Genomic DNA, 23344 nt, shown 5'->3' with positions numbered 1-23344 from the left:
ATGGCACGAGCCCAGGTTATATGCGTATATTAAAACCGAGCACAGGTTATGTGAGTATACTAAAACACGACACGAGCACAGGTTATATGAGTCTATTAAAACATGGCACGAGCACAGGTTATGTGAGTGTATTAAAACATGGCACGAGCACAGGTTATGTGAGTGTATGAAAACATGGCACGAGCACAGGTTATATGAGTATATTAAAACATGGCACGAGCACAGGTTATGTGAGTGTATTAAAACATGGCACGAGCACAGGTTATATGAGTATATTAAAACATGGCACGAGCACAGGTTATATGAGTATATTAAAACATGGCACGAGCACAGGTTATATGCATATATTAAAACATGACACCAGCACAGGTTATGTGAGTATATTAAAACCAACCACAGGTTATGTGAGTATACTAAAACATGGCACGAGCACAGGTTATGTGAGTGTATTAAAACATGGCACGAGCACAGGTTATGTGAGTGTATTAAAACATGGCACGAGCACAGGTTATATGAGTATATTAAAACATGGCACCAGCACAGGTTATGTGAGTATATTAAAACCAACCACAGGTTATGTGAGTATACTAAAACATGGCACGAGCACAGGTTATGTGAGTGTATTAAAACATGGCACGAGCACAGGTTATGTGAGTGTATTAAAACATGGCACGAGCACAGGTTATATGAGTATATTAAAACATGGCACGAGCACAGGTTATATGCGTATATTAAAACATGGCACGAGCACAGGTTATGTGAGTATACTAAAACACAACACGAGCACAGGTTATATGCGTATATTAAAACACAACACGAGCACAGGTTATATGAGTATATTAAAACATGACACGAGCACAGGTTATATGAGTATACTAAAACACGACACGAGCACAGGTTATGTGAGTATATTAAAACACAACAGGAGCACAGGTCATGTCACAACATGCGCACCTGTAGGTGCAAATCAACAAAAAAAACCAACAACATTCCGCTCTATATAACACATGCAGGCAAGAACACTTACATGTTTGAAACAGTGTAAAATACTAAACCTTAGTCTGACTTATTATTTTACTCCCATTCACCATATACCAACAATAATCAGATTTATGAAAATGAAACTGAAAATGAGAGTTGCACTACTCCATAAGATTAAACAGAATCACTTTTGAGACATACAGTTTAATTTTACTCACGTGTCTGTTGCTTGCCGTGTAGCTTTTGTTTTAGAAATAAAGTAAAAATTACTTTTTTGTCACTCCACTGGCTGCTATTTCATCTTGAAGTTTAACTCCGCCCTCTGACGTCAAGGCCGCTTTAGGCCCTCCTCTCATTTGAACCTATTCACAACCTCTCTGTCAAAATGCGTGTACAAGAAGGACACAAGAGCTTCGCCAGTCCTGGGTTCAGTCATGGGCGATAATCAGTTACAGAGCCGTTTCTCTGTGACTGTGATCTTTCTCAACGAGAGCGACATAAAGCGAGATCAACATCAGGAACTCACGCTGCACGCGCACAGACAGCTGGACGATGACGTCTCTCTCACCATTAACGACGGTAAACAAAACGTCTGTGTTACAGTGTAATTATACATTTAAGTACTGAGTAATAGTAATGAACTACGTAGGGTTAGGATTAGGGTAAGGGTTTGGTTTAGCGTTATCTACTTGTAATTATGAATAAGGCTGTTATTTCTATAGGAAATACATGTAGCCTAACGTCTTCTCGGCGTTTCAGAAGCTAAGGAGCCAAAGTCTGATACTGAAGTCAAAAGAGATTTCAGTATAAACTCAAGGAGACTATTTATCATAAAATTCTTCCCAAACCATGTCCTGGAGGTATCCACACATTAATAACATATCTTCGACATGTATGTAGGCTACAGAAGTACTTTTTGTGGTAACACTTTATTTTACAGTGTCCTTATTCCGCATGTAGTTACTGTAGTAATAACTACAGATTCTGCATAATTACATGCAACTAACCCTAAACCAAACCCTTTACCCATAGTAAGTTTTTTATTAAGCAGATTCTTAAATGACAATATATGCATGACATATATGGAAAAGATCACAACATGCTGTTTTCTTTTTTAACATCCATAGACATAAATGAAGAAAAATTATACAAATAACCAGAACAACTCTCTTTATCCCTAACCATCCCAAATAATCCCACAAAAACTAAGGCGGGAAAATGGAAGATGTGGATTGAGGATGATTTTAACTCTCTATTTACTGAAAAAATATAGAAAAGGAGATCTCATTCGTAATTTTGCCTCACTTTGCTCTTTTCATTTAATTGTAACAATGTTTTTGTTTAAGTATGATGTTATGCCAATTTCCCAGTTGGCCTATCTGCTCCTGTCTGAAAAATATGATGAGTAAAGGTAGTGAAGAACCATATGGAAGCATTTACACAGTAAATGACGTCATACCAAACAATTTCTGGCTCTTTTTGTAGCGTCTTGTTAATTGGCTGAAGGACAAGTGAAGAGTCTTTATTCAGGTGTGCCACACATTTCCCGGGTCTCATTGTGTGGTCCTGTCGCACTGACAGATCGCTGGGATTTACTGTGCACAGTGCACACACACACACACACACACACACCATGAGCCGCTCCGGATCGCCTGCACCGGCCGGACTCTGTTTTCTTGGACACGGTACACTGGCCCTGGACGCCTGTGCTTTCTGCCTCCCGACACACAGCATCAGATAGCAGCTTCTCTCTGGATCACATCTCCCTCACAGAGCAGGACACACACATTTCTGATGCCAGCTTCTAGCTGACACATATGTCTTACTTTCTTCTGCACTGAAGGAGATGTTTAGCAAAATGTATTTCTTTTCTTTATCAAAAGCATGTGGTTCACTCAAAAATGAAAATTATCCCATGATTTACTCACCCTCAAGCCATCCTAGGTGTATATGACATTCTTCTTTCAGACGAACACAATCAGAGTTATATTAAAGAATATCCTGGCTCTTTCAAGCTTTATAATGGGAGTTTTTTAAGGCCAAAAAAGCGCATCCATCCATCATAAAAGTAATCCATACGACTCCTGAGGGTTAATAAAGGCCTTCTGAAGAGAAGCCATGTCTAGTTTAGAGTCTAGTTTCAGCGGAAGAGTGACCTCTGCCAGTGATTATAGTTTATAAAGTTATAAATATGGATATTTTTCTTACACAAACGCATGGCTTTGCTTCAGAAGGCCTTTATTAAACCCCTGGAGTCGTATGGATTACTTTTATAATGGATGGATGCGCTTTTTAGTGCTTCAGAAACTCAATTCACTTCCATTATAAAGCTGGGAAGAGCCAGGAAGAGCCAGGATATTTTTTAATATAATATTTTTTTAATATAAACTAACTTTTTTAATAGATTGTATTCATCTGAAAGAAGAACGTCATATACACCTAGGATGGCTTGAGGGTGAGTAAATCATGGGATCATTTGCATTTTTGAGTGAACTATCCCTTTAAGCTTGACAACAATTTAAGTATTCATTGAAAGTCTTGCTGCAACTTTGACATAAATGATGCCGAGCAGAACTGATTCATGCACAATATAACAATATCATATAACACGTTATTTTATGTAAAAGAGCTGTGTGAACATTTTTCAAACATCTCCTTTTGTATTCTATGGAAGTCATATGGGAATGACGAGCGTAACTGATGACAGTATTTTGGGGTGTCCTAATCCTTTCTTTTTTTTTTAATCAGCATTCATATACCTCATTCATATACCCTGTGTATTGTTCTGCTTTCAGATGCTGGGGTTTGTGTTTTCAAGTTCTCGATCACGAGGGAGACGGAGTGTTGTCGGGTGGCCAGCCGCTCATTCCTCGTCACACTGGGCTGTTTCAGCATCCTCATGCGCTTCAACACTCAGTCAGGTCAGTTATCTACTCTTTCATCACTCTTTATCTCAAAACTGATATTTAAGTCAGACGTGTGCCTGATCAGTCTTCCAAAAGTGACGGAAATGTATTGATGTCATGCAACATTAATGCCTTTTAGAAGCCAAATGTTACTTAGGTCATCAAACCTGTTCCAGTCTCGAAGCATGAAATATTCTTTATTGCTCTTCAGTCTTATTTCTTCAATATTTTTCTAGTATTACTAATTCAAGATCAAAGTATGGAATCTTTCGGTCTTGTTCCTCTGAGAAGCATTACGTTTTTCCAGCACATCTGTTGTACATCTGTGTTTAACGGCTCATGGAGGAGATTTGGGATAAATCCGTTGGTAACTGAATCAAGCATGATAGAAATATCACTAAATTGCAAACACTGTGGAGACACTCTCAACATCACATGTTTTATATACAGACTTATAAAGGGGATATGAAGATGTATGTTTGTGAATATATATTAGTGCTCTTAAATTATAAATAAAAAAACGAATTAATCATAATTTTTTCTGTAATTAATCATATGTAACAAACATTTTAATTATATGTATATATTGTAATAATTCATTTTCAATTTATCAATTTATATTGTAATAATTTCACACTAAATCTCCAAATTCATGTATAAACCACATAAAGATAGTATATTTTAAGTATTTGTTAATGGCATCTTTTTACTTAGTACTATGATTTTTTACTACCATGATTTTATCAATTTCTGGGGATGAAATGATAAATTATAACTATTACTAATACCTTACAGTATAATTGAAAGCAATCATCAGCCAAGATTTTCACTGGCCCACAGTCATGATTCCTGTCTTGTGTTCCCCTTGTCTTGTGTGGACTTTTATGTTGCTTCCTGTTCTGTGCCATGTTTTGTAGTCCTTTGTAGTTTTTATTGTTGATTAGTTCATGATTGTTCCCAGGTGTGTCTTGTTCGCCAATCGCCCCTTGAGTGTTTATATACCCAAGTGTTTCTCATGTCCTTCTGTGGATGTTATGTGTGCGCTTGTTGTCAGTTTTGTTTGCTTTCCTTTCCTTGCCCGTGTCTGCATTTATTAGTTTGCCTGGATTTCCTTTTATTATGTTTGTTTGAATAAATGTTTGCTGCATCTGGATCCCGTTCCTCTGAAACAGCCACCGTTACACCTGCAGTGCTTTAAGATTTTCAGGAATGGCTCTAACAGTAATATTCAGGTATATAAAAACTGAATAAAGTACTCAAATGTAAAATAACACTGTAAATTAAATATAGATTAATCCTTGTTAAAGCCACAAAAGTTATTCAGTCAAGAGCAGTGAGTGATTTTTCTATTGTTCTCTGATTAACATTAATCACATCACACAGATCTGACACACATATGAAGCTCTCCCAACTTTTTAACTCATTTAGGAATGTGATTACGAGGATACTCGCCAAGAATGGGAATTTGACATCATTTTGTGTGTTTTTGTCTGTTCAACCGTGAAAGAGAACTGGCGCGCTGTCTGAGAAGCGTCTTTCATGTGTGTTGAATGTGTGTTCATATAGAGCCGCTTCACAGACGCGCGCCAGTATCAATTTGAGTTGCGTCTCAACCATAGACTGTATAAAACAATGGACGTAGTGTCGTCTTGCCGTCGCCATCTTGTCTGTGCGTCACTCCCGGATAAACGATCACATGATCACAGACAGCAGACAAACGGCTAGTAGTAACATCTGCAGCAATCCACCTGTCACTCAAGTGGCCACGCCCTTAATTATGCACAACTTTAATGCTTAATATAATTTAAACGTATGAGTTACAAAAAAATTCACCGCCCTCACAGTTGTCATGAAGGGCAAAATTAGCTATATAGACCAAAAGCACTTTTTGCACTTGGCTGTAAATATGTTTTTTTCTGCTGTAAAGTTGGACATTTTAACATGTGGGTTTATGGGATTGACTCTCTTTTGCATCCAGTCTCTAGCGGCCAGTTGATGAATTGCAGTTTAAGTCACTTCCGTGTTGGATTTACGAGAGAGACCGGAAGGTTGCCGCTTTATCTTTACGTGCTTAAATGGTTTAAAAGCACTTGCGTGAATGACAGCTTGATTATATAATGTAACACCAAGGAATGGCAGGAAAAAAACTAATGCTGCGTTGATTGCGTTAATATTTTGTACGCGTTGAACAGAAAATAATTACAAAATGAACCTGTTCATTTTGACAGCTCCAATATCTGTCTGTATTTTAACCTAAAATCTAAAAAAGTCCATGTAATTGAATATAATATCTAGCAAAGATTTGTATAATAACATTTAGCATCCAGAACAAATGTTTCAACCTTTAATCTCTTTAAATGTGACAGTGCCTCTACACACTGTAATATTATATACTATATACTGATGATACACTGATGCTGATAATAACAGTCAACTATAATTTTCATCAAGATTAATGTTGGTTTTTACATACAAGTACACATTTTTAACATTTCAAGTTAACCCTTAAATGCGTGAATGTTTCGCCAATCATTATTACGTATTCGGCTCTTTAGCAACCCGGATCTATATCTCTACCTGTCGTGATAATATAAAACTCTCCTGATATTAGAGAAACAATTACAGAAGAATAAAATAAAGCATATTTTGTTACCCTTTGGAGCTTGGAAGGGGTTCAGTTTGAGCAGATGTTTTATACCATCATCACTGTCCTCCCCAGAGCTCATTTCCACAGTATATTCAACATCTGGCTCATATTCGCAATCCCAAACATATTCTCAAAACTATCATTTTCAACATCTTCAAAATCAATATTTAGATCACTACCAGCTTCTTCAACAGATCCAACATCAAGTGACAGTGACAGTAATATTTGATTGCATTCAGTCCTGGTAAATCGTTTTTGCTGATGATCCTTCCTATTCTTTTGTTTTCTGCCTGCGGTAACTATGAGTGAAACGTCACTTCATCATTGCCACCTTGTGGAATAAAGGGGAATTGCACTTATTCAGGCATCAAAGATTCAATTACTGTTGTGCAGAAAAAATATACTTACAGTATTACCTCTGGCCGTGAAGAACGAACTGACCGCGATCTTTAACTTGCTGAAAAGTCTAAACTATCAATCAGATGACAAGAAGGACTGTAGTAGACTGTGTGAAACAGGCTTTTCAAGTCAAGTCAAGTCACATTTATTTATACAGCGCTATTTAGATTGTTGTTAGATTGTTTCAAAGCAGCTTTACAGAGATAACAGGAAAATATTGCAACAAAGTTTGTTTCCAGAAGAAAATAGCGTCACAGTCCAGCTTAAGTAAGTTCAGTGATGGTTCATTTTTGTTGTAAAAAAGTTATTAATTTATTTCATTTATATATATATAGCCACTCTGGAGAAAACCGTGATGTCATCATCCAGCTCAGTTCAGTTCTCATATATAGTGTCAATGCAGGCAGATTAATAATATTTTTGAATATTAAATTAAATTTTACATTTATTGTCCCCAACTAAGCAAGCCAAAAGCCAATGGCAACAAAGGTGAAAAAGGCGTCAGTCGACTTCAAGAAAGTTTTGATCATGTGGATCATTAAGAGGCCTGAGAAATATGATACTGATGTATCAGGATAGTAACTGCCATAGTCCATTACTGCTTGTGTTGTGTTATCACATGACAGTGAAGGAGTGTCTTCTGCTCAGAGTTTCAGGGCTTCCACAGACTGCTGAGCTCGTGGACGGACCTCAGGACAGATCCGTCTGTGTTTCAGCAGAGGACCGATGAATCCTCTGCACTGCAGTACTTCCAGGTAAAGTCGACAATTACCCCATGCAAATCTCCAACCTTTTTCAGTTGCCTTGTATGTGATCAGTGTACATGATTTACCTCTCTGAGACATGTTCAGTTTTCTCTCAGTTTTATGGCTGTCTGTCCCAGCAGCAGAACATGCTTCAGGATTACCTCAGGACTGCAACGTACCAAAAAGCCATTTTGCTCAATGATGTCGACTTCAAAGATAAAGTATGTGTTCTCAGCTAGTTTCATCAAACACATTATCCTGCTAGTCTTTAAAGGTGTACTCAGTATTTGTTTTACTTTATGCTTCGTTGGCCAATATGGCAATGTTTTTGGACCTGTTACTAGGGGTTGACAATATGACCACAATCTTTTTTCATTACTTTTATTTCACAGTAATAATATACATAAAAATATAGTTCTTTTATTTTTTATTAAAAATAAGAACCAAGAAGCAAATTACAAACACTAGGACAAAAACAACATATACATTGATTCTTATTAAAGCTACTAAAGTTATTCAGTCAGGAGTTATTACAGGAGTAATAAAGTTATTACACAGAGCAGTGAGAGATTTTCTCTTTTTCTTTTGCTGTTTGATTAACAATAATGAGCAGCAGGAATATTAGGCGGCTCCTGCGTTTACGATCACTTAGGGTGTGTTCACACTTGGCAGGTTTGGTTCGATTGAAATGTTCCAAACAGGGAGTGGTTCACGTGAAAAATGTATCATGTGAAAGCCGTCATGTGGACCCAGGAGCCGAACCCGAGAGGTCTGAGTTCGGTTACTCTGAAACTGTGGCACGATTCACGTGAATGTGAAAGCAACTAGGTAAAGTACCCTGGAACAATCGCGCTCGAACCGAAGCAAACGTGCCCAGTGTGAAAGTGCCTTAAAGTGTGAACGCTGCCATCCCAACCCTGAGACATTATTCATTCATCTAGACCCCTGAAAAGACGGGTCTCACTCCGCTTCCAAACAAACTCTGCTGCGGTTCGACTGAAATATGAACACAACGCGGTCCAGAGACATCTAAACGAACCAAAAACAGGACATGATGTCATGTTTTTCTCATTGTAGTCGCAATGTTTATTCCATTTCGTGCAGAAGTTCTTAGTTTGTATGTAAAGGAGGGATTCCTGCCGCTGTTTTGACTTTTTATCTCATTTTATAAGCTCTTCACGAGTTCTCAGCAGGTCTAAATACCATCATATGTAGCTACGCACATACAACAGGCACAATTATCCCAGAACACAGCATTGTTTTGGATGTTTGGTAAGTTCATTCGCAAAATATACGTCATAAAATCCGTTTTTTGTTTTGTATCTTTAGGTTTGGTGTTAAAAAGCGAACCAGTACTTACCCCCGGTTTCACAGACAAGGCTTAAGCCTAGTCCCAGACTAAAATGCATGTTTGAGCTCTCTTAACTGAAAGCAACTTGCACTGAGGTATCTTAAAATATTGCCATTGTTTTGTCTCAAGATGCACATCAGTAATGTTTTTTTCTATGGCACGTTTATAAAGGCTACTTAAATGTCCTAACTGAACTAAAGCCTAATTGTTGAAAAGGCTCGGTAAGTTAATTCTTATTGGTGGGTTGTGAATTATTGACAGTCGTAACTTAGTCCCGCCCCCCAGAGTTTGACAACTTATGTTCAGCTTGAAAGCTGTGGAGGGCTTGCGTGTATTCAAGCCGTAGATGAGTGTGATTACTTTGAAACAACCACACTCTTAATATCACACACATCTATTAATGCACTGCATTGAGTATGTCAGATGGCTTGAACCTACTATTAAAACAACAGAGATTGGACTTTTGTGCATTCTTACCGATCCCAATTAAGTCAGGACCAGTTAATACAGTCCAGAAACCTACTGAACACTAATCCTGGCTTAATCTAAGCCCTGTCTGTGAAACCGAGCCTAAGTGTGCCAACCAAGTGAACCGAATTACAAGTGTGAACACCATATAACCAGATATAACAGATATAACCAACTATGTTCACATGCATACTCTCCACAACAGATATCTTTTTGACATATTTATGTGTATTTAACCATTCAAGTCCATTTAAATTCAATATTAAGCTGCGAAAAAGAACTAAATAAAGTACTCACAGCTTTCTGTGTCTGTGTCCGTGATTTATTTACATACCGCGATCGAAAGATCGTTACTCCGATATTGTCATATCACCCGGCCCTACCTGTTACCAGATTCAGCATCACACAAATAAGGGTGTTGAACTGATTTCTTCGTAGAAACACCCTATTTATAAACCTCATTGCCCTGCTCATAGACCTGCTCCAGTGTGCTTCCGACAGCAGTAGATCATTTATATATGGAAATGTTCTTATTTCTCACAAGGATTAAGTAGCAACACCGATGTCACGGGTTTGATTCCAACACACATACTGATTAATAATACAATTATTACAAATAATACAATTAATTAAAGGGATATTTCACCGCTGGAAAGATGAATGTGTATTTAAATTGGGTAATTTATGTAGTAGAAATGTGAAACTATTTTAGAAGTTGGTGCCTTCTAGACTGAGAAAAGCCAGAAAATGTATTTTTGGCTCATGTGGATGAAAGACAACAACTCCCAGAATGCACTTGCTTCGCTGCCCTACGAGGACACTCCCAAGCCACGCCTACCGGTTACAGAGGGCAGTGTCGGAAGAAATGATATAACTAGGCGTCGACTTGAAACTGAAAAGACGGCGTTTTATCGTGAGATCCCCCTATGGGCGGGTTGAAGACATGCGGGACGAGCTCCTCCTACTGGCTGGAGTCTCTCGCCTCTGGACAAAAGAGCCTCCGATGATCATGTTGCTTCATCTAGATTTTTGCATCATCTGAGGTTTTTTTCCAGACACACAATACAGAAATCTCTCGTCTCAGGGGGACATGAGGGAGGGAAGCACGGTCACTCGAAAATACTACCGGGTTTCTACTGAAACAAAGCTTTATGCTAATCGTTGAAGTATCCCTTTAAAAGAAAATTTACTGAGTGCACCTTTAAGATTTTTAAAAATGAAAGTCTTAGTATACAGTTATTGTCCTGTGTTGATAATTCTTGAGCACCAAACAGTTCTCCTCAGATGTGTCCTGATGGTGTGCACTGCATCTGTTGATAGGTGGTTCTCGATGTGGGCTGTGGGACAGGGATATTGTCCTTCTTCGCCGTCCAGGCCGGGGCGAAGAGAGTTTACGCGGTGGAGGCCAGCTCTGTGGCCAAATATGCAGAAGTACACGCAATCTATTTATGATTTACCCTCCACACTCATTTCAGACACATACGAGTTTTTTCTGGAGAACAAAAGATGCTTTGAAATTTCACACTGCTGTTTTCCATGCAGTTCGAATGTGACCCTGGACCACAAAACCAGTCACATGTCGCACGGGTATATCTGTGGCAATAGCCAACAATACATTGCATGGGTCTAAATGATCCATTTTTCTTTTATGCCAAAAATCATTAGGATATTAAGTAAAGATCATGTTCCATGAAGATATTTTGTAAATTTCCTACTGTAAATGTATAAAACATTTATTTGTGTGAGTGAATGCAGCACAATCGTGAACATAAATGTACAACTTTAAAGGAGATTTTCGCAATGTTTCGATTTTTTTTGCTCCCTCAGATTCCAGATTTTCAATAGCTGTATCTCGACCAAATATTGTCCGATCCTTACAAACCATACATCAATGGGAAGCTTATTTATGCAGCTTTTAGATGATTTATAAATCTCAATTTCAAAAAATTGACCCATGTGACTGGTTTTGTGGTCCAGGGTCACACATGTCTAAGAAGTCTGTGTGACACATGCACTGTCTTGCAGGTCTTCTTGAGTCACATGATATCTTTGTGTGAGAGGAACAGGCTGAAATGTGAATCTTGTGCTCAAAATATTTTCTTACACTGTAGCTCTCATATTTCATTCTCTCTTCTGCATATTCAAATGTTGGCTATGAGACGCACAAAACAATGGCATTTGACGACATTAATATGTGGCTGATCTTGATTTGAATATACACAATGCAAATGAGATTTGAGTGTTTTTCTGAAAGGGAAGTTTTAGGTTTGGCTTGAGTTTGGGCTTTGTTCCTCACAGTTGTAAGCCTTCAGACTTGGATCATAGCACACGGATACTTCTATGATACTTTAATGTCCTTTCTTACAGCATCCATTTCCATAGACTTTATTGTAAGAATTAGCAAAATCATGTGGCTCATCATACAGTAAATCAAGACAAACTTTCATTAGTGGGTGAATTAACCACTTAATCATAACATTGGGAAATCTGATCAATTAATTGCATTGTATTGTGCTTTAGGGTTAAAGGAAATGTCCATAAACTTAACATAAAATGTCCTGGCAGAAAATTACCAGTAACTTTCTGTTTGTCTATTTTTTTTTTTCTTACAGTGTGGCAATAAAAGCAAATCATATATTTCCACTAGTCAGTCTATTACAAAGAGCTTTTAGTGAGGACATGTGTATTTCTTGGCCAACTGTTGGATGTGCTAGGAGGATAAATCACTTATCACTATCTGTGTTTGTCACGCCCCTCTGGCCTGAAGTTCGGGGCTATGGGCTTTGTGGAAAAATACCCAGGCCGAGCCGACTTTTCTGGCACACTTTCACAGGGCAACACCTTCAGAAGGATCTTTCCTGCGTGTCAGGAATGCATGACATTCTGGCTGCTAAATGACTTGAAGACAGATTTGGCCCGGAAACTTGCATAGTGGGAAAGGACACATGTTTTCATGGATAAACACTGCTTTCTTAACAGACAAGCTTAGTACTAATAGCTCACTTTTTCTCATTTAATGGAAAGGTCTTGCTTCTCTTTGTAGACTACAACCATATGTGTTTGTGTTTCTACTGACACATCTGATTTATACAACCAATGATCCAACTATAAAACAGAGCCTTTAACTCTTAATCTCTAAATGGTTTCCGTTGTTTAGAAAAGAGATTAAGAATGAATGTTATTTTGCAAGGGTGATAATCAAACCCATATTTTAACTTGCCTCAATGCTAAAAGTGTAAGGAATTTTCCATTTAAAGTCCATTTTAAGTTTAGAGTCAGCATAAAACGGAAGTTGCAATAGTCTTTTCATCCCTATTGTGACGTATATCCGAGTGAAACGCTTCTGGAACAAGATCAAATGTGGGCGGGGCTTGATTTTGTCCATGAGGAATTGATTGGATAGTTGTGGTTTGCTATTGGTGGATCTCATGTGATTGACAGGTTATTGCCCCGCCCTCGTCATCAGAGAAGAGATGAGCAAGAGGGGGGGGAAGTTAATTCAAGATTAAGATTAAGATTTGATTGACAAGATTATGAGGCACGTAAAAAAAAAAAAAAAAAAAATTATGTGCCCGGATAAATCATTTATAATAAATACTGCAATATTCCATAAAAAAAAAGGAAAAAAAGAATTGTCCATTATAATTTCATGGTGACTTTAAAGTCAATATATTTAAAATGTACTAAATTGCAACATCATTACAAATGTGTAATTACAAATATATTTAAATACATGACATTCAAGTTTTAATTCCATCAAAGTATATTTTAGTTTAACATTGCAATTAACATTACATTAAAAAACGAAATGCAAAAACATATGTCTTTACACAAGGACAGCTACTAGCGATCATTTAACACAATCTTGTGGTTATACTTTCAAAATAGTGTGTATTTTAATGTTAATGATTGTGCAAGAAATAGAAGTGATTTCTGTTTGTTTTTACAAACTGAGGAACGAGTCGCAGTATTTCCTGTGCTAATTGACAGCATGTGGAAAAGATGCTGATGGAGCTCAATCTGTTTGGTCCTCCTTGTCTCTTCAGATTCTAGTGAAAAGCAATAGCTTGTCTGACAAAATCACGGTTTTGTCAGGAAAGATCGAGGAAGTGTCCTGCCCGGAGAAGGTGGATGTGATCATCTCGGAGCCCATCGGCTACATGCTCCTCAACGAGAGGATGCTGGAGAGCTTTCTGCACGCCAAATACTGGTTAAAACCCAAAGGTCTGTACATCGCTAACCCTAACCCTAACTCTAACCCTAACCCTAACCCTAACCCTAACCCTAACCCAAACAAGTGCCACACACGCCACTACACGCTAATTCATAAATGTCATGTGTTCAAATGAGCTGAGTTATTGAAGATCAAGTACTTGTCAATGCTAGATTGTGTTTTTCTGTTGGTGTCATTGGACTCAAAGTCAACATGAGAGTCTCAGGACATGTCTAGATGACAAACCAAAAATGTCACAAGATGCACTTGCTAGCAGCAAATGTAAACCACAAAGAATAACGGCTAATTTTATTAATTGGGAATTGACTGAATAGGGAAAAGTAAAGTTTCAGAGGCATAGTTTTTCCTCTTTGGCTGAGCTTTAATCTTCTTCTTTGACTATCCAGGAATGATGTTCCCGACGCAGAGTGACATTCACCTGGCTCCTTTCACTGACGAACAGCTGTACATGGAGCATCATGCCCGCACCAACTTCTGGTAATGTCCTCGTCTGCTTTCTGTACAATCTACCTGCAAAAACCTGCAATTTACATTTATAGTGGGACATCATCTGGGACATAAGAAAATGTGTTTTTGAAGGGCTTTTTTCTTCCCTGTGCATTGGTTGGAGAAAATGAAAATCCGGTCATCATTTAGTGTGTGTTCACACTTGGCATGTTTGATTGGATTAAAACGAACTCTGGTGCGATTGCTCTGTTAGTACGGATCATTTAAATAATAAGTGTGAACGCTGCCATCTGAACAACCGGAGCGAGACGCTGAAAAGACGGGTCTCGCTCCACTTCCAAACTAACTTCAGTGCGGTTCACCTGAAATATGAATGCAACACGGTCCAAAGACATCTAAACGAACCAAAAACGGGACGTGATGCGACCGTAAAAAAGCTTAAAATGCTCAGGTGTATTATATGTTTTTTCTCGTCATAAGCGTTTCCATTACTCTTCAAATTGTTGCATTACCTGCAAATTTAAATTGTGAATTAAAAATACTCCCAATGGAAGCACGTCAGCAGTCTCGATGTTGCCCATCACAGTCGGTTCAGTACAGTCTCCTCGCAGCAGATCCTCCTTTATGTGTGTGATTCCTGCCGCTGTGTTGACTCCGTTACACAGGTTATAAGCTCTTCACGAGTTCTCAGCTGCTCATGATACCATCATATATAGGCTAAGCACATACAACGAGCACATTTAGCCCTGATCACAGCTTTGTTTTAGATGTTCGGCAAGTTCCGTCTCAAAATATACGTCATAAAAGCTGACCAATCAGGTTGTGAACATATTCCAATGCCTTTAAGTTCGGTGTGAATGCCAATGTGAACGCTAAGCGGACAACTTTTCCAGACCAAACGAACCAAGCGAACTGAACTACAGGTGTGTGTGAGTTAACCACACCCTGGGTTGCTTTCCCGGGTTTGATTGACGTCAGAGTTCGGTTCGTTTGGATGATGTGAACGCACCCGTGAACCGTACCCGAGTCCACATAAAAACAGTGGTGGTACGGTACTACGGTTCATGTGAACTCCAGTACGGTTCGCTGCTGATATGAATGCAATCGTACTAAATCACAGAAGTGAACCGCTATTGATGACGTATGAAAACGCTATGTGCTGATGCTTTGAAAAGAAACCAAAGTTTCAAAAACCAAAGTAAAAGTGTGGTGGGCAACACTATGCATTTTGCCACCTTCGTCATTACCAAACATCAGGGGTAAACAGCTACTGTTTTGATGATGCAAACGCACCATGGTTTGGACACAAATAATATAGTGAGAACACAATCCACCGGTTTGGGCATTTGAACCAAGTGTGAAAGCACCCTTACTCAAGTGTGTGTCTCTGCAGGTCTTGGTGGTGAAAGCTGCCCGTGAGGTAGGCCTAGTGTTAGGGGTTAGTTTCACTACTCCGACCATTATCCCAGTCTCCCCTTACTCACCCTCATGACATTACAAACCTGTATAACCTCATGTCTTCTGTACAACACAATGAGAAATTCTGAAGACTGCTCTTCACTGTTTCCCATGCAAATACAATGAACTTATGTTATAAGTGGTTCATACGGCTAATGCACTATATTCCACGTCATCTGAGTCCATATTATTGCTCTGTTTGAGAAACCAAAATGTAATGTTTTATTCACTTCATGGATCCGTCGGTGAGTTGAGAACCCGGGCCAGCCAGATCCGTTTCAGTGGTAAACCTTAACATAACACGTGCAAGGAGACCAGAAAGAGATTATTTACACAAAGTAGCTCCACCCACGATATCTGTAAATCAGAAGGCAAATTAGCATGATTATAGTTATTTGTAGTATTTCACAATATCACTGTATTTCCTGTATTTGTGATCAAATAAATGCAGTCTTAAGAGACTTTTTTCAGAAAAGAAGTCAAATTGGCTCAAGTAGGATTGGTTTAGGACTCAAATGTTGATAACGCATAACCATAAGTTCATCCACCTAAAAAAAGCATATGATAAACATAATGATTTTGACTTTACAGCTCCAAAGTTAACAGTTCTGAGTAATTCATTCATATTTGAAAGTGTTTTAACAAAAGTACGTACTTTACTTTTTGCATTTAATCCCTCCTTCAATCCCTGTTTTGCTCCATTGCGCATGTACTGTATTACTGTAAACATTTGATGAACCAACATTATTTTCTGTGGACGGACATTATTACACAAATGGTGTTGAGAAAACTTAGCTTGTATAGAATCTACCACGTTTCTTTAATAGTATACATGAGCCAACCACTCTCAACCCTACATGCATACACTGCATGTTTACAGCCTCATCCATGATGGTTTATTTTGCATTGGCCCACAGGGGGTTGAGGTTTGCTAGCATGGAAAGACCGCCCACACAGCTCTTGCACCGTGCCGTGACCGAACCGAAGCCAGCAGCTTCCCGGCGCTGTAAAACGATGTGGTTCAGTCCAACCCTGACTCATGTTTCATCGTTCTCTTCTCTCCGCCTGTGCTATTAAACCAGACTGACTGTGAGGAGTTTCATGCGTGTGGCGTGACCATACTTCACAACTAGTGGCATACTTCAGACAATGAAACCCTTGTTTCACACTGGAGATTTTATAGATAATATAATATAACCAGGTGTCATGTCAAATTTAACACCTAATATTTGTTTTGTAAGAGCAGAAATTTGGCTCGTGCTTTGCAGTGGGTACGTGCTGAAATGTTCATCTGAAGGCCTTTAAAGGGGTCATGAACTGCATTGTTTTATTATTTTAAAATGTTTCCTGTGGTGCACTTTTAATGTTAGTATGATTTTTACATCTAAAATTGTCATAATTTAGAAATAATCAGATTTGAACACTCTGTTTGAAGGGGCGTGTCTCTGTGAGACTTAAGTGTACACGCCCACTGCTGTGATTGGCTAACATGCATATTAAATATTACAATTTTATAAAATATTAAAATTGCATATTAAATAGCTAGTGTTAGCTAACTTTTAGCACGTTTTACTAGGGCTGCACTCGATTAAAGATTTTTCTAGTCGACTAGTCGTTCATTTAAGCCATTAGTCGACTAATCGCGCATTTATATTAATAAGCCATAAATCATAATAATGCGCCTTTAATTGCCTATATAAAAAACGTATAGCGTAATCAGCGCACAAATTCAAACATAAAGCTTGCCACACGCACCGGAAAACGTAATGATTATGAATGAGTTGTGAAAAAGAAGAAGAATGAGACTGTCTAAACATTTAATAATTTATTGGTAATGTGGTAAATTGGTTTCTGTGTTTTCGGCTGCAGAGATTAAGTCGACGATGGTGATTCGTCATCATCTCCGCAGTCGTGGACGCGCATATATGCACGTTTCATACGGATTTGACATAATCTGAGAATATTTAAATGATCATTCAAATGTAAAAATGTCAAGCTTTCTATAAATGTATTTCTCATTATTATTTTTCATTATTTTACAAAAACACTACATTTTGTGAGTTTACAAAAATAAAAGTAGACCCTTTACAGTTTGCATTACTCTTATCTGGATGACGAAAAATTTAGAGAGAATTTGAAGTTAAATGCAAGTGATGCACTGCCGCCTGTATATGCACCTAATAATAACACATATAATTGTCTAGGTTAGCATTAGAACGAGCTGACTTGTAAAGTGCTACTACTTACATGTTTCAAGTGATAAGCGATATTTGATTATATAAATGATAGGCGAATGTTTGGATTTCCTGCCGTTAACGATCTGTCCGTTATAGCCTGGGGATTTTGACACTTTTTTCGAGTTTTTTTTTTTTTCCCACTAAACGACTAATACAATTTTGGTCAACCAAGCCTCTTCTAGTCGACTAACGGTTAACTAATCATGAAAAGTGTTGATTATAGCATTATATTTAGATCGTGGCATGAAAGGTTGCAGTGATGAGCATGAAGCCGATCGCAAACAAGCATGAATGCAGTGATCTCATCATTAAAAACTCAATTTCTGCACTCTCACGATTGCTTTTACCATAACAGAGCAAACCATGGTGCAAATACGATGTGAATACATTGTAAAGGGAGCTTTCTATATATAATTTAATCAATTTAAATAACAGATTATTTTCATCCTACTAAAAGAACAAAATGAAGTTGACCATTTAGTCACTGGTTTGATTTACTGACACAAACAGCGATAAATGATTTTGAGATCTGACTGTACATGAATCATTACATGTCAGAAATCACTGTTCACTGGTGATGTTGGTTAGACACGTACACATAATCAACTGTAATTTGATTTTAACTCAGGAATCAGAGGGGTTTCTATGGCGTGAACTTGAGCGGCCTTCATTCTTCTGCGTTGGATGAGTTCTTCAGACAGCCAATAGTCGTGAGTCCATGTTTGTCACATATATCCAGATGTAAAGCTTTCATGAATCTGGATCTCAGATTACTTCATAATGTTGTCATTATGTCTGTGCATTTCAGGACACATTTGATATGCAGATTCTCATGGCCAGGTCTGTGAAATACACAATCAACTTTCTGGAGGCAAAAGAGGAAGATTTACATCGGTAAAATTGAAAGCATTCACACATTTTACTTAACAGGTTTTAATTTAAGTCAGTGTGTGTCACTGTAAATTTATTTGGCATTTTCAGGGTAATGTGCCAATGACAAGTGCAGCCTTTCATGTCTATAGATAAAAGTGCCAAAATGCCACCTCTGTTTGGTAACTGTTCTAGCAAATACGCTTTTTCTGGAGAGTGGCGGTTGATTTCAGGTTAGACAAACTTATGGCGTGATTGTCACTAAACTGGTCTTGTATGCTTAGAGAATTATGCCAATAAAAAGGTCAATACAAGGATACAGCTTTGCCATTTGACATCTTTACCATCACATTTAAATGTATGTGTTACTGGAGAACAGTTAGGTGTCTTGCAGTCATTTTCCACCTGCATGGTTTCGAGATGATTTGCGCAAATTTAGGGACAATTTGTTAAAAAACATGAAGGATGCATTTGAAAAAAGTATGTTTCAGAAAATGTTATGAAGCCTAGAGCATTGTCTCAATATTTGTAGCTTATGTAATTTACAGGTTGGAAATCCCATTTGTCTTCAAACTGCTGCAGTCAGGGCTCATTCATGGACTTGCTTTTTGGTTCGATGTGGCCTTTGTTGGTTCAAGGTGAGAATCTAAAATACGAGAGGAAAACATGTTTCTGAGGATGACATGCTTGAAAGTGTTAATAATTGTGTTATTGTCTCCTTCTGTACAGAATGACAGTATGGCTGTCCACTGCTCCTAATGAACCTTTGACTCACTGGTATCAGGTGCGCTGTCTTCTGCAAACCCCCCTCTTTGCCAAAATGGGACAGACATTATCTGGACAAGTTCAACTAATAGCCAACAGGAGGTACGACTAACTTCGTTATATGACTAGGGGAGCATAGCATTTCTGGGTCTGGAACATGGAAGCAAAATATAGAACAGAATTGGGTATGGGAATCATACAGGGGGAAAATGTTAAATCACAAATGTTTTATATTTCAGCATCTTCAAAGTAATTCCCCCTTTTGTATTTGTTTACATACTAATTTGATATGTTTATGTCTAAACCTTTAGAGACAGGAATGTCCACAACTTGACTATATACAGATTGGTGGTATTTAACTTTGCAACAACATTTTTTCTAACGGCAAACGTCTTCTTTTATAGACAAAGCTATGACATTCACATCACTGCTGTGGTCGATCAGTCTGGATTTAAATCTGGGAACACACTGGATCTGAAAAATCCTTTTTTCCGGTAAGCACTACAGAAATCGGCAAAAGAAAAGTTAGTCTCAGTCATCCCAATGAAATGTGGACACTGCTGCTGTTGGTGTGTATTTCCGCTATCTGCAGTGATTTGGGGGGGACCTGCAGAATTCAACAGTAAAGCGTAGGAAACACACAAGACGAGGCATGTGATAAGCTTTCTAATTCTGCTAAGAATTGTTTAGAAATCTTGGGCCCTTTTACATCTGGCATTAACATCCTGATAGTGTTACTTTATGGTGCATTTGAAATAATCCAAACACAAAAAAACATCAAACAATAAATCCTTTTGTTCTACATATAAATCAACAGCTGAGTTTGTATTGAGTCCTGTGTTAGTGACCTTATAGTCCCTGAAAGAACCAACACACACTAGTCAGTGCAGCAATGAACCCCTCACCAGACATCTGCAATCCAGTTAGTAAACCAAGCTGAGGGTCTTAGCATTAGCAGCAGAATCTCAGCAGTGAGGGTAAATCTGGCTCCAAATTAACTTGTGCAGAAAACGTCTTGGTTACTTATGTAACCCTTGAACCCTGTGTAGAGAACGAGACATTGCGTCAGTAGCTGATGCTATGGGGAACACCTCAGGCGTGACAATTATACATATATATATATATATACCACTAGCAGGCTGCGTATCTTTCTGAAGGTAGACTCAGCAGGCATGCCGGATTATGGCAGCGCTACAGTGTCTTGTTCCCTACTCAGGAAACCAGTTATTCTAATGAAACAGAATTCAATAGAACAACACTTACATTGTACAGAAGAACCTGTTCCTCAGAAAGGATCAAAGCTCATTGCTTCTGCTTTACACACCCGTCACTGCTACTCACGCGCTCACCAACACACGACTCTTCCAGGAGTAAAACTGTACGATGAAAACTGCACTTAACAGCAAAGTCTATAGTTACTAACAGTCTATAGTAATGTTTACTGGATTTATGTTTCTAGAAGAATGTAGTCTTCAAAACTGATCTGAAATTTGAGTCTAGATCACTATAAAAATGAGATTACATAAACATAATTACATTGACAGACATTTTAAGATTTTATTGATTTCTATGATGACATTTTTTGATGACAACCTGATATTTGCAGCTTTTCCATGTTCATTGTAATTCTGCTAATTAAGATGATGCCTTTATGAATTATGTGCAGTGTTATTATTTTATTTAATAACTACAATTTGGGCTTGTATTTAAGATGAAAAGCCAAGTGTACTGAATATTTAAGTAAGTGTGATCTGTCTCTCTCTGTCTTTTACAGTTACGCCTGAATCATCACTCTCAAGACTGCAGGTCGATCACTCAACATTGCAGAAATAACAAAAAAACAACGATATTACCGCCCAGATTAAAGTCCACAGATCTGAACCTATGAACCCTTTTGAAAAATCCAGCGTCAGGAATGATGTGGAGCGGCTACACCAGCTCCGCTTCGCTTGAGAAGAGCATGAATATGCAGGTTCACCAGCACTAACCAGCATAAACCAGTCTGGACCGACAGGGAATTCATTCATGCTGGATTTTTCAGCAGGGAAGGTTCTGTGTGCATGTGATATCATGACATGTGATATATGTTAATAAAAACAAGGTGACTGATCGAAATTGCTTTCTTTTCATAGCCAAAATGTAGGCTTTTATTCACATATATTCATTGATCAACACACACATAAAGCACTTCAGATATGGTCATCAAAATCTCAACCGTGATTGCTTGAAGCGCAAGAACAAATCGTACTGGTTCTTCCGGAAGCTTGAGCGTACTTGACACATGAGAAGAAAAGTCAATGGTTCTTGAGTGTCATGTTTGAGCTTTCGTTTATCATATTTGATGAGCTTCATGAATGTCCGTTAATCCTGACATCTATTGCTTGTGTAAACGCAAGTCAGTCTCAATCACAGAAATGTGTGAGTTAAGTCTGTTTAAAACATTTTCAATTGAAAGACTGAAATTAAATAAAATGGCTTCGGAGAAAATGACAAGAATATGCAGAGTTTTCGCTACATCGCTGATCAAACACACTTGAAACAAATCTAACCGAAGTCTTCAGAATATTTGAAGATCACATGCAGGTGTGACTTTGGAGATAAACTCTTGCGACCCATGGCTCAAAAATAAACTGAAACCAGAACGCAGTAAATGCACAGGTGAAGTCTGCAGTCCAATCTCTAGCTTCTGAAATCTGTGAAAACTAAAAACCTGCTGTTGGTTCTTTCGTTTCTCACTTGTCTTGTAATATAGATGGCTGTGAGTCCCTGTTAAATCTAGCTTGACACTGGAGCGATGGATTCATTCATTCTAGAGTCAGTGTTGCTGTGTTCCTCTGGGCTGGGTTCCTCTGGATCCTTCGAAGGACATGGACTTCAAAGGCCACGAATGTCGGAACGAGTGTTGTTCAATGGGACGGTCTAGCCCACGGAGCACTGATGCTTGTGGCCTTGCAACTGTGACCGCTGCCGTTGACGAGTGGCATTGTACTGGACTTGTGAAAATTACATTAAACTGTCTGAAAACAAATCAGGGTTCACAAACTGTCTAAATATGTTCACCATGGTCCATTTCTGTATGTAATAAAGAGTATAAGCTAGAGTTGTCAAAAGTACTGACTTTGGTACCAAGTCGGTATTGAAATTTTAAAAATGTGACGGTACCAGCTCTTCCCTCTAGCACTTTGAGCGAATTCTCGAACACCTCTGATTGGCCATTGTGTTCACGCGCTCAACATATATGTCTGTGATTGGCTACAATGATCAACGCTTCAAAAACATGTCATTGTTGATCATTGTAGTCAATCAATCACACACATATACACTATATTGCCAAAGGTATTGGGACACCCCTCCAAATCACTGAATTCAGGAGCTCCAATCACTTCCACGCCACAGTCATATGAAATCAAGCACATCGGCATGCAGACGCTTCTACACACATCTGTGACAGAACGGGCCGAGCTCGGTGAATTCAAGCGTGGAGCAAGCCTTACATCACCAAGTGTCTTTCACACAGAGCGGTTCAAGTTTACTACTAGTGGTCACTAAATACATTTTCTTTACTAGAGATAGTCTGTTAAAAGCACAGTTTAGTTCATATTCATGGCGTCTCAAAATAGCACAGTTGAGCACACTTGTTCACAAGATCATCTTAAGTCCTAAGGAAGAATTTTTAATATATTAAAGGTGGGGTATGTGATTCTCTTTTTTGTCCATTTTTTCAAAATCACTTGAAATCCTATTCCTAACCCACTTACAGCCACTGAGTTAGAAGCACTGAAATGAAAATTAAGCAATTTAATCATCTGTGGAACGGGCAGGACTCGAAAAACTC

General features: G+C 38.3%; 2 protein-coding genes across 6 annotated transcripts in view; one reads left to right on the top strand and one right to left on the bottom strand.

Annotated features, from left to right (window-relative positions):
- Positions 1–1311, bottom strand: part of tmem150c (transmembrane protein 150C) — a 28434-nt gene extending 27123 nt beyond the window's left edge. Inside the window, exon 1 of the mRNA XM_084105548.1 lies at positions 1200–1311. The gene's annotated coding sequence lies outside the window, so the exon portion shown is untranslated. The remainder of the gene's footprint in view (positions 1–1199) is intronic.
- Positions 1310–22606, top strand: carm1l (coactivator-associated arginine methyltransferase 1, like; the record flags this gene model as incomplete). 5 transcript variants are annotated; one of them, XM_084105542.1, is made up of 13 exons in its annotated part: positions 1310–1560; positions 3777–3902; positions 7582–7688; positions 7820–7900; positions 10819–10929; positions 13545–13722; positions 14119–14209; positions 18503–18584; positions 18683–18768; positions 19293–19382; positions 19474–19611; positions 19914–20003; positions 21284–22606. In XM_084105542.1, exons 1-13 carry the CDS (start codon positions 1416–1418, stop codon positions 21291–21293), a joined length of 1335 nt encoding a protein of 444 aa, XP_083961668.1. In that variant the 5' UTR covers positions 1310–1415. The 5 variants fall into 5 exon arrangements, with proteins under 5 accessions (XP_083961668.1, XP_083961667.1, XP_083961665.1 ...); XM_084105541.1 differs by having other exon boundaries at positions 7817–7900; XM_084105539.1 differs by having other exon boundaries at positions 7796–7900.
- Between the last annotated feature and the right edge of the window lie 738 nt (positions 22607–23344).

This window comes from Abramis brama (genome assembly GCF_963993115.1).
Source record: "Abramis brama genome assembly, chromosome: 25".
NCBI classification, from domain to species: Eukaryota; Metazoa; Chordata; class Actinopteri; order Cypriniformes; family Leuciscidae; genus Abramis; species Abramis brama.
The sequence above is the reverse complement of the archived record's forward strand: the minus strand, read 5'-3'. Positions and strand labels throughout refer to the sequence as shown.